The sequence below is a fragment of the Jaculus jaculus genome, chromosome 2 (genome assembly GCF_020740685.1).
Source record: "Jaculus jaculus isolate mJacJac1 chromosome 2, mJacJac1.mat.Y.cur, whole genome shotgun sequence".
In the NCBI taxonomy this organism is placed as follows: Eukaryota; Metazoa; Chordata; class Mammalia; order Rodentia; family Dipodidae; genus Jaculus; species Jaculus jaculus.
Window position 1 is genome coordinate 135,764,353 of NC_059103.1, and position 17,063 is coordinate 135,781,415.

Genomic DNA, 17,063 nt, shown 5'->3' on the forward strand with positions numbered 1-17,063 from the left:
AAGACTCTACTGCTAAAGACTCCACATACTTAGGCTGCATGTCACTGAGAAATCAAGGTGGAGCTGATGTAAGTCTCCTCCCTTTGACTATTAGTCAGGATGCTGGAAACAACTATGCAATACACAGCCTTTTGTAAGAGAGAAGTCGTCCAGTCTTAACCAGCAGTGGACCCTGCAAACTTTACGACTAGCCAGCCAAACCAAATGTACCAACTGGTATAACGCTGACACATCAGTTATTGGAAAAAACAACTTCTCTCTGATTGGACTTGAAGCCTGCTCCATGGGAGGGAATTCATGCCAGGTATTGCAGACCTAGTCAAAAGCCTATGGATGGGTAGGTCATAAGCATTGGGGAGTAACTACTATTGTCTGCCTAAATGCATACATTTTGCCCACCAAAGTGCCTTCTAAACACTTATGTTTATGCCCACATATTAATTACTTGACTTTTGGCTAGAGAAGCTTCTCTTTTTAGATGGCAGTGTCCACTAGGGTGACTCAAAACTGGCCAAACTAGAGCTGGAGAGATTAGCAGTTAAAGCACTTGCCTATAAAGCCAAAGGACCCAGGTTCAATTCCCCAGGACCCACATAAGCCAGATGCACAAGGTGGCGCATGAATCTGGAGTTCATTTGCAATGGCTGGAGGTCCTGATGCACCCATTCTCTCTGTATCTGCCTCTTCCTCTCTCTCAAATAAATAAATAAAAATAAATTATTTACCAAAAATATGGCCAAAGTACTAAAAAGAGATAGTGGAATGTTCTGCACTGAGTTATCTGTATCATATCCTCCAAGACTCAGGGACCATTTCACAAGAGGTGGCGGAAAAAATTTGGGAGTCAGTCGGGCGTGGTGGCGCACGACTTTAATCCCAGTACTTGGGAGGCAGAGGTAGGAGGATCACCAAGCGTTCAAGGCCACCCTGAGACTACATAGTTAACTCCAGGTAAGCCTGTACCAGAGTGAGACCCTACCTCAAAAAACCAAAAAAAAAAAAAAAGTGGGAATCAAAGGAAGAGGAGCGTTGCTTATAATGCTGTATCTTTCAGACACAAAGCAGCCTTGATATTTATCACCTCACAATGGCTGATGTTACTTATGTAAGCCCTGAATAACAGGAGGGGGAAAAATGATGACATCATAATAGAAAACAGACTAATTGAAAAGAAGGGATTCAGTGAAGGGGGGATCTGTGAGGAGGAAAAAGGGGTGGGATCATGATATTGTTATAAAAGCTCTACTTAGCAGTAAAGAACAATTAAGTTATGAAATTTTCAGGAAAATGGATGGATCTGGAAAGGATTACACTAAGCAAGGTAACCCAGGCCCAGAAAGTCAAATGTTGCATGTTCTCTCTCATATGTAGATCCTAGCTATAGTTGACTGGACTTCTGTGTCAGTAGGAAGAAATCTCAATAGCAGAGGCCAGTAAGCTAGCAAGGAGATATAAAGGGAATAGAATGGAAGTGAGGGGGTACTTAATAGGATGGTATTGTGCATATGTAAGTAGAAGAATAGAATAATGGGGGTGAAAAGGCCCAAGTGAGGTCAGGGGAAGAGATTGCGTAAAGGAAAGATGGAGAGAGGGCTAATCAAAATCTAAGAGGATATAAATACACCATATGGAAACCCATTTTTTGAACAATGGAACACTCAGGAGCCATAGATTACTACCAGAAAATTTTCAGTGCCAGAGATGGGATACCTTTCAGTGAGGTGTTGGCCAGGGAGGTTCCTGATGCCCCCAAAACATTTCAGGCCATTGCCAAGGCCCTTAGTTTCCCACCAGGAATAGATGGTAAGACCTTATTGCTGAAGACTCCACATACTTGGGCTGCAAGGCCACTGAGAAATCCTGCCGGAACTGAGCTGATAACCTCCTCCATGTAGACCAGCTGATAGAGCACTGGAAGAAACCACTCTGCATGCAGTTTAACGGGAGAGAGAGAAATCACCAGTGAAGATACTTGTGTAGGTAGTGCCTGACACTACCTACACAAGACCTTCATAATAGGAGGAAGAGATCATGACATAAAAATAAAAGAGAGACTGACTGAAAGGGGGAGAGAATATGATGGAGAGTGGAGTTTCAAAGAGGAAAGTTGGGGGAGGGAGGGCATTACCATGAGATGTTGTTCACAATCATGGAAGTTGTTAATAAAAAATAAATTAATTAGCCAGGCGTGGTGGCGCACGCCTTTAATACCAGTACTTGGGAGGCACAGGTAGAAGGATCGCTGTGAGTTCGAGACCACCCTGAGACTCCATAGTGAATTCCAGGTCAGCCTGGGCTACAGTGAGACCCTACCTCGAAAAAAAAAATAATTAATTAAAAAAAAAAAAGAGTTAAAAGAATAGCCAGCCACACTATGAGACTACATAGTAAATTCCAGGTCAGCCTGGGCTACAGGAAGACTCTACCTTGAAAAAACAAGGGGGGAAAAAACAGCCATGTATGCTGGGACATGCCTTTGATCCCAGTACTTAGGAGGTAGAGGTAGGAGGATCACTATGAGTTCAAGGCCAGCCTGGGACTAGAGTGAGATCCAGGTCAGCCAATGATAGAGTGAGATCCTTACTATTTGTGTGTGCGGGGGGGGGGGGGGGGCAGCCACCAAAACTAAAATAATCTAATAATCTAAGATTAAAAAAATAAAAATAAAAAAATAGCATGGTAAAAAAAAAAAAATAACATGGGCTAGGAGATGGTTGGAGTTCGTTTGCAGTGGCAAAAGGCCACTGGTATGCCTGTAGTCACTCACTGTCTCTCTTTCTCAAATAAATAAATGGATTTTTTTTAAGTCTCAAAAAAGAAAGTAAAATTTTAGTAGATTATGAGCTATGAGTTTATATTTAATCCCTTTTTCTTTTTTTAATTTTTTTAATCAATTAGTTTTGTATTCAGCAAATACAGTCAGTTTGGTACCATTATTAGGCTATTTATCCCTGTTTCTAATACATTAAAGGATACTATCTATGGTACTTACTTTTGTATAACGTTTTGCAAGCTTAGCATCATACCAAGTTCTCCTTTCATCTTGTCTCTGTTTGCACGACATTCTGCCAAGTATCGAAGAGCCTACAGCAGAAACAATGGGTTAGGTCATATGCTCAGTCTGTTCAAAAGTAAAACCACTACTAACTTACTGAAGGAAGAGAAAGAGAAAATGAAGGTTTTATTTTTAGCATCAACTCCTAGGAGAGAGAGGAACTTCTAGCTATAGTTGCTGAATTTGTATTTTGAGATGAAGATCCAACCTTATCTGTAAGGTCAAAATTAGGTTGCTCTGGTTTTATTTTTACCACATCATCTTGACAAGGACATAAGGACTCTATCCCATTTATTAATCTAACAGAGTCGTCCCAATGGCCATTTATCCCTAGATGCTTTTGACACATTAATTAAATTGCTGAAGGGGGGGATAAAACACACAGCACACTTTATGAAATGAATTGATTCTAGTTTTACTATAAGTAACTTTTTTAAAAATATGTATTTATTTATTTGAGAGAAAGAGGCATATATATAGAGAGAGAAAATGGGCATGCCAGAGCCTCTAGCCACTGCAAACGAACCCCAGACGCATGCGCCATACTGTGCATCTGGCTTACATGGGTAGTGGGGAATCAAACCTGGGTCCTTAGGCTTCGCAGGCGAGCCCTTTAACTGCTAAGTCACCTCTCCAGCCCTATAATTCAGTGTTGTTTTTTTTTAACTTAAGAATATTTTACTTAAGCCAAGCACAGTGGTGCACACCTTTTATCCCAGCACTTGGGAGGCAGAGATAGGAGGATCACTGTGAGTTCAAGGCCACCCTAGAACTACATGGTGAATTCCAGGTCAGCCTGAGTCAGAGTGAGACCCTACCTCAAAAGAACAAAACAAAACAAACAACTATGTATGTATGTATGTATGTATGTATATGCAAGGACAGAGAGTAGGCATGCAGTTCAATGGGAAAGAGTGAAATCAGTGAAGATAGCAACAGTGGACACTGCAAGCCTTAAATTTGGCCAGCGAGGCCAAATGAGCCAACGGGTGCAATAGTGGCATGTCTGTTATGGAAGAAACCAACTGCTCTCTACCTAGACTGGAGGCCTGCTCCATGGGAGGGAATACATCCCTGATACCGAAAACCTACAATAGCAGTAGTCATGAGCCCTAGGGGTGTAACGTCTGCTGATGTCTGGCTAAGTGTGTATATGCTATGCTCACCAAACTGTCCAGGAAGCACTTCTCTTAATGTTCATACCCGTATATTTATGCTACTCTTACTTTTGGTTAGAGAAGCTTCTCTTTTCAGATGAAGTGACCTTGGGATCCTTAGGCTTTGCAGGCAAGTATCTTAACTGCTAAGCCATCACTCCAGGCCAGATTATTTTTTAAAAGAAGTCTTTTGAACCAAATCTGAGAGCAGTTCTAATTATGGGCATAAATATACTTATTTAGAAGACAAGTTTAACAGGTACAACATGTCCATTTGGCCAAACAACAGTAGCAGCTACTCCACTAGGGCCTCGGGCCCTTCCAACCACAGTCCTTTGGCTAGGTTTTCAGTACATGGCTTCCATGTACTGGGTCTTAAATCCATTCAAAAATTAATTGCAGGGGCTGGAGAGATGGCTTAGCAGTCAAGGTACTTGCCTGGGAAGTATAAAGACTGAGGCTCAATTCCCCAGTCCCCATGTAAGCCAGATGCACAAGGTAGCAAATTTGCAGTGGCTAGACACCCTGCAACAACCATTCTACCTCTTTCTCTCTCCTTGCAAATAACTCACTAAATAAAAAATTTTTAAATCAACTGATTAGAGCAGGGTGTGGTGGCATATGCTCTTAATTCCAGCACCTAGGAGACAAAGGTAGGAGGATTGTCATGAGTTTGAGGGCACCCAGAGACTATATAATGAATTCCAGGTCAGCCTGGACTAGAGTGAGTCCATATCTCAAAAACAACAACAACAAAAAAAAGCCAGGTGTGGTGGCACACATCTTTAATCCCAGCACTTGGGAAACAGAGGTAGGAGGATCACCCTGAAGGCCACCCTGAGACTACAAAGTGAATTCCAGGTCAGCCTGAGCTAGAGTGAGACCCTACCTCAAAAAAAAAATCAATTGGTTACTCATAAACACATTTTTTTTCAATTTTTTCCATCAAATAGTTGCTTTTTTAGGAATGTGGTTTAGCTAATCCCCTTTACACATAAATACTGTGTTATCATCTACAGACCTCAGCACTCTTGGCCTTGTCAACCTACTCACCTCTCACATTTCCACTGTTTCTTTTGCCTTTCAATTCCTTATTGAAAATGTGACATCTATAAAATCACAAAATCAACACTTCCTTTCCTTTGTCATTACTCCTACTGTGACCTCCACTTCACCAGTAAAGGATTACCTACCCCATTGCCATAAAAAGAACAGAACAACACTAATTAAATGTTTAGACAGTGGTCAAGAAACAGAAAAAGACTGTGATCCCTGAAAGAAGAGGGATGAGGTAGCTCCTGCAATTGCCCCACTTTCCTGTCCTGGAGATAGTTTCCAGACAGCAGCACTGGAGGGGAAATACAAAAGGGGACAAGTGGTCTTGCTGAATTTGGGAAACAAGAGTTCAGAATGAAAAGACTGGAGCAGTTAGAATTTGCAGAGCAGAAGAAAGAACCAGAACAACAAGAATTCCAGATCTACAGAGGGTGCTTAGGAAGCTGTGGCCAAATACCAAATGCATGACTTGAGTAAAAATGGCCACATGGTTGGGAAATAAAACCAGCAGAAAGAACAAACAATCCCTGGAGCTCACAACCAGATAGTAATAGCCTGGTTTGACACAAACCAGAGATACAAAGACCTTGCAACATGTGGGGCATCAGGTCGAATACCTAGAAAAGCTTCACTTGCCAACAGAGGTATACAGAATAAAGGCTGCTTTGGCTTCACCCTAACAAATCCACAAGTCGGTCTTGAAAAATCAAAATAGTCCCAAGTAAGTTAACAGCAACCCAGAACAAAAGCCAAGAGTATTTATAGGAATATAAAAGAAAAATTGAAATGCCCAAAGCAATAAAATTTTAATGTCTCGGGCTAGGGAAATGGCTTAGCAGTTAAAGCACTTGCCTGCAAACTCAAAGCAAAAGGTGGCACATGCATCTGGAGTTCGTTTGCAGTGGCTGAAGGATATGGTATGTACATTCGCTCTTTATCTGCCCCCCCTCTCAAATAAATAAGAGAAATAAAATTTTTTTTTTAATTTAATGTCTGTGCAGACGAGCTGACAGAAAGCTGGAAGAAGCCATTCTGTATGCAGTTCAATGGGAGAAAGAGAAATCAACAGTGAAGATACTCAACAGTGGACACTGCAAGCCTTATATTTGGCCAGCCAGGCCAAATGACCCAATGGGTGGAATAGTGGCATGTCTGTTATGGGAGAAACCAACTGCCCTCTAATTGGACTGGAGGCCCACTCCATGGGAGGGAATACATCCATGATACGGAAAACTTAAAACAGGGGTAATCATGAGACCTAGGGGTGTAATGTCTGCTGCTGTCTGGCTAAATATATATACTACTGCCCAGTAAGCACTTCTATTAATGTTCACACCCTTATATTAATGCTCCTCTCACTTTTGGTAGAGAATCTCCTCTTTTCAGATGGCAGTGACCTTGAGACGACTCAGAAGGAATCATGGTGATGGAAAGAAATGACTGCAGTGCTCAGAACTGCAATATCTCTATCACACCTTCCAAGGCTCAGGGTTTAATGTGGAAGAGGTGGCAGAAAGAATGTAAGACCAAAGGAAGGGTAGGACTCCATACAACATGCTCCCTCCAGACACAAAATGGCCTGGATATCCAAGGTCTCACAGTGCCTGACACTACCTGCATAAGACCATCATAAGTGGAGGAAAAGATCATGACATCGAAAGTAGAGAAGAGTGACTGATTGAGATGGGGAGGGGGTATGATGGAGAACTGAGTTTGAAAGGAGAAAGTGGGGGGAGGGAGGGTATTATCATGGGGTATTTTTTTTATAATCATGGAAGTTGTTAATAAAATAAAAAATAAAAATTTTTAAAAAGTTTAATGTCTGTACCAATATAATAATGCTACTCTCACTTTTGGTAGAGAATCTTCTCTTTTCAGATGGCAGTGATCTTGGGATGACTCAAATGGCATCATGGTGATGGGAAGAAATGACAGGAGTGCTCAGCACTGCAGTATCTCTATCACACCTTCCAAGACTCAGGGTCTATTGTGGAAGAGGTAGCAGAAAGAATGTAAGAGCCAAAGGAAGGGTAGAACTCCATACAACATGATCCCTCCAGACACAAAATGGCCTGGATATCCATGACTCACAGTGCCTGACACTGCCTGCATAAGACCATCATAAGTGTAGGAAAAGATCATGACATCAAAAGTAGATGAGAGACTGATTGAGATGGGGAGGGGATATGATGGAGAATAGTTTCAAAGGGGAAAGTGGGGGGAGGGAGGGCATTACCATGGGATATTGTTTATAATCATGGAAGTTGGTAATAAAAATAAAAAAATAATGTCTGGAATGTAATTAGAAAATTACCAGGCTCAAAATTACACAGGAAAATATAACCTAAAAGAAGGGGAAAAAGTAATAGAAATAAACCAAGGTGGCTGGGCATGGTGGCATATACCTTTAATCTCAGCACTGGGATGCAGAGGTAGGAGGATCTCCATGAGTTCAAGGCCACCTGAGACTACATAATGAATTCCAGGTCAGCCTGAGCTGGACTGAGACCCTACCTGGAAAAACTAAACAAACACACAAATAAACAAACAAAAAACTGGAATTCAGCTTGGACTACTGGTCTTTGACTCCAAAGAAAACAAGAAATAAACCATAGTGGCTGGATATGATGGTGCATTCCTTTAATCCCAGCACTTAGGAGACAGAGGAAGGAGGATCACTCTTAAGTTTGAGGCTACTCTGAGACCTCATACTGAATTCCAGGTCCACTTGGGCTAGAGCAAAATCCTACCTTAACCTCCCCCCCCCCCAAAAAAAATGACCGAAAACAAATGCACACACACACATTTGTTGTTGGTGTTGCTGATGGGTTTTTTTGTTGTTGTTGTTGTTGTTTTTACAGACAGAGATAATTGGCACATGAAGTCCTTCAGTGGCTGCAAATGAACTCCAAACCCATGTGCTGCCCTGTGCATCTGGCTTTATGTGGGGATTCAAAGCCGGGTTGTTAAGCTTTGCATGCAAGCACCTTACCTGCTGAGCGATCTCTCCAGCCCCACACTGGAAACAACTTTTTAATATTATATTTATTTATTTGAGAGAGAAAGAGGAAGATAAGAGAGAGAATGGACACATAAGGGCTTCCAGTCACTGCAAATGAACTCCAGATGCATATGCCACCTTGTGCATCTGGCTTACATGGGTCCTGAGAAATTGAACCTGGGTCCTAAGGCCCACCCCAAGTGACACATCACCTCCAACAAGGCTCCACCTCCCTAAATCTCCCTTCAACTGGGGAATGAATAGGAAGCTTAATCACAAATGTTTGAGGCCATGGGGACATTTTATATTCATACCACTCTTGCCTAGATCCTTTTCTAACTTCCTAACAGTCTACTCTGTCCAACTTCCCTGGCCCTGACAAATCTAACTATTTGGCTCTCAGATCCTATAACTGGCCTGAAATGGTAAAGGAAAAGAGTTGTAGAATTAAGTCACAGGGTCCTATCAATCCAATACCATTAGGTCAGCAGTGGGGCTGGAAATATAGCTCAGTGAGTAAAGGGACTTGATTCCAAAGCCTGCCATTTGGATTCAAGTCTCTAGCCACCCAGGTAAGCCAGACATAAAAAGTAACACATGTGTCTGGGGTTTGCAGTGGAAAGAGGTCCTAGTGTGCACACACATACATGTGTTAATAAATGAAACATTTAAAATAATTACAGGGACTGGAAAGATGGCTCTGTGATTAAAGGGGTTTGCTAGCAAAGGCTACTGGCCTGGGTTCAATTCCCTAGTAACCACATAAAGCTAGACACAAAAAGCAGCACATGTATCTGGAGTTTATTTGCAGTGGCAAGAGGTCCTGGCATGCCCATACTTTCTTTCTCTCTCTCTGTCTCAAATAAATAAAAATTTTAAAATTGCATTAAAAATGAAATAAATAAATGAACTAAGCAGTATCTCAGCACTGTTAAGCAATATTACCAGCCTCAGTTAACAGCCTTTCTCCTTTTCTGTGATTGGGAAATCTTCAAAGTTATCTATTTGGTCCAGGGGTAGTGGTACATACCTGTAATCCCAAGACTTGGAAGGGGGAGGCAGGTGAGTTATATCATGAGATATTATCTCCAAAAGAACTACTGATAAGGTTTGAATCTGGAATGCCACCCACAGGCTCATGTCCTGAACATTTGGTCCATAGCTTGTAGCACTACTTTGAAGGCTGAGGAGCCTTTAGGCGTAGGGCCTGATGAAAGTAGTTCGTACATCACTAGGGAGGGCTTTTGGAGGTTGTACCTGTCCTTGGTTCCAGTTTAGCTCTCTCAACTTCTTGGCTGGTTGCAATGTAAGGATATGCTCACCCAGTAAGCAACCACTATGAGCTGCTCTCACCATGCTTTCTTCACCACGCTGAACCAAAACCCCTCAAACCATGAGCCAAAATAAACCTTTCCTCCCTTATAGCAACAAGGAGCTATTAACACACCCTACTCAGCAGCCTATGCTTTGTGAACTTAAGACATGGTCAAGTCTAGTCTACTAAAAAAATGTGGGGCTGCCAGGTGTGTTGACGCACGCCTTTAATCCCAGCACTCGAGAGACAGAGGTAGGAGGATTGCCGTGAGTTTGAGGCTACCCTGAGACTCCATCATGAATTCCAGGTCAGCCTGAGCCAGAGTGAAACCCTACCTCAGAAAACCAAAAAAATAAAATTAAATTAATAATAATAATAATAATAATAATAAAATAAATTATAGTGAAAGGGAAACATCAGGAATCCTTAAATAAAGAATGATGAGTGGGGGCAAAATTTCCATCACATTACTTTTCTTTTAAACTTTTGTTTGTTTATTTATTTGCAAGGACAGAGTGTGTGGCGGGGCACACCAGGGCCTTCTGCCACTGCAAATAAACTGCAGATGCATGCACAACTTTGTGTATATGGCATTACATGAGTACGAGGGAACTGAATCTAGCCATCAGGCTTTACAAGCGTCTTCTACCAAGCCCATCGCCCCAACCCTATGCCCAGCATCTTATATGGACGCGGGTCAAACTCAAGTCCCCATGCTTGCACAGCAAGTACTCTTACCTACTGAGCCATACTTTCAGCCCAAAGAAACTAGACTTAATCTGTTGTCATTGTCAAGAATATTACATTCTGGATGTGTCCAGTGCCTTGTACTGCTCTTTAGCATGTTAACTAGTGCCCGTATTTCTCATAAGTCCTTTTACATTATTAGCTTTGATCCTGAACATTCTTCTCTTTTTCTTTTTTCTCCTTACCTTAGCTGAAACAAGTGATATGACTATCAGCTAATGAATGAACAAACTAAATGTGGCATATCTCTACAATGGGAGGATGTTCAGCACTAATAAAAGAGGCCCAAGTGGTCCCCACAACAATGCTGGCCCTTGCCAAGCACTTGGTTACCCACTAGAGCTGACAGGTAAGACCCTATTGCTAAAGACACCCCAGGCTGCTGTCACAAGACACTGAGAGACCATGTTGGAACTGAGAGGTAACCCAGTTCTCTCCTAGCAGATTCTCATGGTGCTATGGGTGCTGCTGGGGGAGGGGGGGGGGCGCTAAGCAATATCATAAATAAGCAAGCAATCCTGCAAGCTACACAACCAACCAGCTGGGCAAGAATTACACACCTGCATAATAGTGGCACACAGCCCCTGCAGGTAACCAACTGCTCTCTGATTGGATATAAAGCTCGCTCTGAGGGAGACAGCTCATACCTGGTGCTGGGAACCAAGTTAGAATTTCACGGCCAGGAATCTCAGACACCAAAGAGAAGCCCCCAGTGCTCTGTGGATAAGTAGAATGGGCACACACACCAAGAAATCTCTCAAATAACTATGTGTATACCCCTTAACCAAAGCTGCTCTCACTCTTGGAGAAACTGTTTTATTGTATAGATAGCACAGAATACTGAGGAGACCCAAGATCCAGCAGTATGTCACCTAGCCACAGAAGTTGCAAAGAAACAGTGACATGTGTATTGCTCTCACTGCTGGAATGACAACAAGCTCCACAGAAATGGTGACAGACACAATGATTTATCAAAACATATCAAAGCTACCAGGCATGGTGGCACACGCCTTTAATCTCAGCACTTGCGAGGCAGAGGTAGGAGGGTCACCAGGAGTTCAAGGCCACCCTGAGACTACATAGAGAATTCCAGGTCAGCCTAAGCTAAAGTGAGACCCTACCACGAAAATAATAATAATAATAAATCAAAGCAAAAACCCACAGGCTACAAAGAACTCAGCATCACACTGCCAACACACCCACCAAGGCAAAGGGAACATTGTGGAAGAGAGGTTAGGAAGATTTTAAGAACTATGTGGGGGGGGGGTAGAAATTTCCTGAAGCACAGCATCCCCTCCCCCACAGAGATCAACTGAGGCTTTAATTATCCCACACTGAATTATCATTAACGCCACTGAGGAAAACCCTCAGAGAAAGTGGGTCTGTGGAAGAGGGAATATACAACTATAACCTCTGTGGGGAAAAAAAAAAAGAAAGAAGAAGAAGAAGGAAGAAGAAGAAAAAAGGGCTGGAGAGATGGCTTAGTGGTTAAGGTACTTGCTTGCAAAGCCAAAGGACCCAGGCCCAATTCCCCAGTATCCACATAAGCCAGATGCCCAAGGTGGCACATGTGTCTGAAGATTGTTTGTAGCTACTGAAGGCCCTGGTACACCATTTTCTTTCTCTCTATTTGCCTCTATCTCAAATAAATAAAGTAAATAAATAAATTTTTAAAAGAAAGAAGAAAAAAAGAGCTGGAGAGATGGCTTAGTGATTAAGGCTTGTCTGCAAAGCCAAAGGACCCAGGTTCGATTCCCATGTAAGCCAGATGCACAGATGGTACATGCATCTGGAGTTTGTTTGCAGTGGCTGGAAACCATGGAGCACCCATTCTCATTCTCTCTTCAAATAAAAAAGTAAAAATGAAAATATTGAGCCAAGCATGGTGGCACATGCCTTTAATCCCAGCACTTGAGAGGGAGAGGGAAGGGGATCACTTCAAGTTCAAAGCCACCCTAAGACTACATAGTGAATTCCAGGTCAGCGTGGGTTAGAAAGAGACCCCACCTTGGGAAAAAAAAAAAGAAAAAAAGAAAAAGAAATGAAAATAGAAAAGAGAAAGAAAAGTTATAAAACATTCCACATATGTAGTATAATAATTATTTGTGTTAAAGAATAAAACCACTAGGTGTGGTGATACATCATGTCTGAGGTAGGAGGATCTCTGTGAGTTTGAGGCCAGGCTAGAGTGAGATCCTACCTCAAAAAAATTAAATTAAATTAAATTTAAAAAAGCCCGGCGTGGTGGCGTACACCTTTAATCCCAGCACTTGGGAGGCAGAGGGAGGAAGATCACCATGAGTTCGAGGCCACCCTGAGACTACATAGTGAATTCCAGGTCAGCCTGAGCTAGAGTGAGACCCTACCTCAGAAAATAAAACAAAACAAAAAGAATAAAATCAGTGTTATGCTAGCATTTGTATACATATTCTATAGTTTCTACATATTTTTACATACCAAAATACTATTTGCTCTAATATTGCGTTACTGTCTTTTAGTTTTCTACCTTATTATCTAGGCCTTTGAAAAGTCTTACAAAATTCAAACCACAGACTAAAAATACTAAAGACAACTTACAAGCAAAGCTGAGTGCACAACAGGGGGGTTGGGATGGTCCATAAACAAAATCAGGCCAGGCAGACATCCCTGATCTTGGACGATGGCTCTTCTATTTAGTGGATCTGCCGCTAAATCCCGTAGCTGGTTAACTACTGACAGAGCGTCAGGTTCTTCATTCACGGTGGAGGAGGAAGAATTCATCTTCTATCCCATGCACTTGAAATGCTCTTAAAATCTTCTTAAATTCTGTAGAAAAGATTTGCACAATTAGTTCTAGGCTGCTTAGATATATAATGCAACTGTTTATGCATTTATTTATTTTTAACATTTGCAAGCAAAACTCAGAAAAGAGGACATTTTATCAAGACAGTATGTGCCAGGTAATTCTTTCAAAATTAGAATATTATGGTTACTACTGTAATTTACAAAATGTCAGGATAAAGAAAAGGCAGTGAACTAAATACACAGGTAAGCTGGGCATGGTGGCACATGCCTTTAATACCAGCACTTGGGAAGCAGAGGTAGGAGGACTGGCTGAGAGTTTGAGGCCAGTCTGAGAATAATTCCAGGTCAGCCTGGGCTAGAGCAACCCTACCTCAGAAAATACACACACAAACACTCATACACACACACAGATAAAACTATGGGATATAGGCCTATGCCCTTTTAGGTACCTCTATCTGTACCTCGAACACCCCTGCTTATGAACCAGTTTACTCATAAGTTTTATGTGCTGTCACCAGTACAAGTGCTATCCAAACTACTGGCCAAACCAACTATTAGCTCAATGTCTCCAAGAACCAAGTTATAGTAAAGAATCAAATACCAGCCAGGCACTATAGCACACACTTGTGATCCCAGCACTCGGGAAATAAAGGGAGGAGGATCAGGAGTTCACAGTCATCTTCAGCAACATATTAAGTTTAAGGCCATCCTGAGCTACATGAGATACAATGTCAAAGAACAAAAATAATAATAATGACTTTTCCATAGAACATGGGCCTTAAAACTATAGAATTCCATTCCTAGCTAACATGTCCTTAAATAATGTTTGACAGAAATGAATAAATGTGATACATGTAATTTTCCCAATCCTTTGGGATGAACAAAAGTAAAAATGGTTAAAAACTTCAGATCTTCAAACACCAGTGACATGAAGAGTTTAAACAACAGCCTCCTAGGGACTGGAGAGATGGCTCAGTGCCAAGGCACTTGCCTGCAAAGCCTAACAACCCAGGTTTGATTCCCCAGTTCCACTTAAAGTCAGATGCACAAAGTAGCACATGCACCTATAGTTTGTTTGCAGCAGCTAGAGGCCCTGGCACACCCATTCTGTCTCTCTTCTTGCTCTGCTTGCAAATATATAGATTTTAGGGAAAAAAGAAGAACCTGCCTTGGAAAAGGCCAGGAATATCAAATGTCATCAGAGAACTTAACCTCCATACCAGGTCAACCTGGGGTTTCTCAAAACTTCTTTCATTCTCATATGTATGTATGTATGTATGTATGTATGTATGTATGCATGCATGCATGCATGCATGCATGTGTAAGTATATATATATACACACATATATATAATATACGTATATACACGTATATATAATACATATGTATCATTCATTCATTCATTCATACATACACACACACACACACACACACAGTTCCCCACACCTTTAATCCCAACACTTGGGAGGCAGAAGTAGGAGTACTGCTGTGAGAGCCTGGGACTACAGAGAGAGTTCCAGGTCAGCCTACACTACAGTGAGACCCTAACTGGGAGAAAAAAAAAAAAAAAAAGAATAGAGAGTGGGACATGCTTTTAATCCCAGCACTCAGGAGATCAAGGTAAGAGGATCACTGTGAATTCAAGGCCAGCCTGACATTACATAGTGAATTCCAGGCCAGCTGGACTAGAGGGAGACCCTATCTCAAAAACAAACAAAAAAATTTAAAAACCAGGCTGGAGAAATGGCTTAGTGGTTAAAGTGCTTGCCTGCAAAGCCTGAGGACCCATGTTCAACTCTCCAAATCCCACAATAGCCAGATGCACAAAGGTGAGACAAGTGCAAGATTGCACATGCCCACTAGGTGATGCAAACATCTGGAGTTCAACTTCAGTGACTGAGGCCCCGGCATACCAACTTTCTCTCTCTCTAAAATAAACATAAAAAATTTTAAATATAAAAATATTTTAGAAACCTACCAATTGCCAAGTGTGGTGGTACATGCCTTTAATCCCAGCACTTGATAGGCAGAGGTAGGAGGACTTAAATGAATTTGAGGCCAGCCTGGGATTAGACTAAGTTCCAGGTCAGCCTAAAGTGAGACCCTATGGGTAGGGGGGAGGGCAGAGAAGAAAAGTATTTCTGTGATCACCTTGGGCTAGGGGAACAATTTCCACCCCCAGCATATTTTTTTTTATTTTTATTTTTATTTATTTATTTGAGAGACAGAAAATGGGCATGCCAGGGCATCCAAGCCACTGCAAATGAACTCCAGACCCATGTTCCACCTGTGCATCTGGCTTACATGGGTCCTGAGGAATCAAACCTGGGTCCTTTGGTTTTGCTGGCAAGCAGCTTAAACACTAAGCCATCTCTCCAGCCCCAGCATACCTTTCTGTAGGAGATAAATGTACAAAACTTACTCTGGGAACACAGCAGAGAAAGACTGGACCAATACAATACTTAAATTTAGCAGAGCAAACACCAAATCCTGTAGATCCATGTCCAGTATCTGCAGCTCCTGATGAAACCACCTGAGATCTAAAAGGCTTAAGTAGCTGTACCCAGCTAGGTGGGCTGCCTGGAACCTCTCTTGTAGACAGGATACACCTTGAGCCTATGCTTTCTTTGGTAGGCATGGTTTAGGCATCTCTAACATTCTGGGGTCTCCACTGTAATGATAATTAGCCCTCCCAATCTCAGGCAGTGGCCTCTCAGGGGTTACAGGTTTGAATGAAATGTCCACTTAAAGGCTCATGTGTTTTCAATCTTCATCCCAGCTGGTGGGAATTTGGGAAAGTTGTGGGACCTTTGGGAGGTGGAGCCTTGATGGAAGATTTTGTATTTGCTGGAGGTGGATATTAGGAAACATAGCCCAGCTCCAAGCCCAATATTCAAACTACTTCCTTCTAGCTGCTGTGATGCCTGCCTAGCTATTTGCTCTTGCCACACTTTCCCCACCATGACAGAACCTTCCTTTGGAACTGTCAGGCAAAATAAACCCTTTCCTTCCGTAAGCCACTTCTGGTCGAATGACTTTGTCCCAGTAATAACAAAGAACTGCCACACAGGGGCTCCTTGTGGGACCTTCAACCCAGACTCACAATGCTTGGCCTCAGTGGTTGTCTAGAACTGTGGTGTAATCTTTGATCCCACTACCTTCCTTCTTCTTTAATGAGTGAGACAAAGAGAGAAAGAATTGGCCTGCCAGGGCTTCTAGCCACTGCAACAGAACTCTAGATGTGTCGTGTCGCCTGGTGCAAACCATGACCTTGTGTACATGCATCATTTTGTGTGTCTGGCTTACTTGGGTTCTGGGGAATTGAACCTGAGCCCTCAGGCTTCACAGGCAAGCACCTTAACCGCTAAGCCATCTCTCCAGTCCCTATCTTCCATTTTTAATGTTTCTAAAACCAGTACCACATAGACAACACTGCAAATTCTCAGGACATTACAGAATGCAGCCAGATTCTTTGCCAGGATATCATATGAATTGCCTCACACTAGCTCCCTCCCCCTTTTTTAACATTTTATTTTTTATTTGAGAAAGAGAGAATGGGCACACCATAGTCCCTAGCCACTGCAAACAAACTCCAGATATGTATGCCACCTTGTGCATCTGGCTTCATATGGGTTCTGGGCAATCAAACCTGGGTCCTTTGGCTTTGCAAATAAACCTTTGCTAAACCATCTCTCCAGCCCTGTCCCAGTTCCAGATAGTCCTTGTAGTCCTCTGAAGCCTCAAAAGCCAAGCCTCTACAGTCCAGATTTCTCTTAACCCTCTGGTCCTCTAATCTTGAACCAGAATAGCCCATGAAGCTCTGCCCACAGTAAGACTTTTCTAATTCAAAGTCCGAAAGCCTTCCACATTCTTCCTACAAAGCAGTTCCTAAACACTAAGAACCTCACAGTCAGATTTATTACAACCCTACTCCTCCAAAACCAAGGG

At 42.2% G+C, this 17,063-nt stretch overlaps 1 protein-coding gene across 2 annotated transcripts in view; it reads right to left on the reverse strand.

The window, feature by feature from the left end:
* Window positions 1-17,063, reverse strand: part of Armc1 (armadillo repeat containing 1) — a 57,094-nt gene that overhangs the window by 35,266 nt on the left and 4,765 nt on the right. Inside the window, exons 2-3 of one of the 2 annotated variants that reach the window (XM_045144384.1) lie at window positions 12,909-13,136; window positions 2,993-3,084 (exon numbers count right to left, since the gene is read on the reverse strand). In XM_045144384.1, coding sequence (XP_045000319.1) covers window positions 2,993-3,084; window positions 12,909-13,091 — 275 coding nt within the window. In that variant the 5' untranslated portion in view covers window positions 13,092-13,136. Of the gene's footprint in view, window positions 1-2,992; window positions 3,085-12,908; window positions 13,137-17,063 lie in introns of those variants that run through there. The other variant, XM_045144385.1, reaches the window with a different exon arrangement.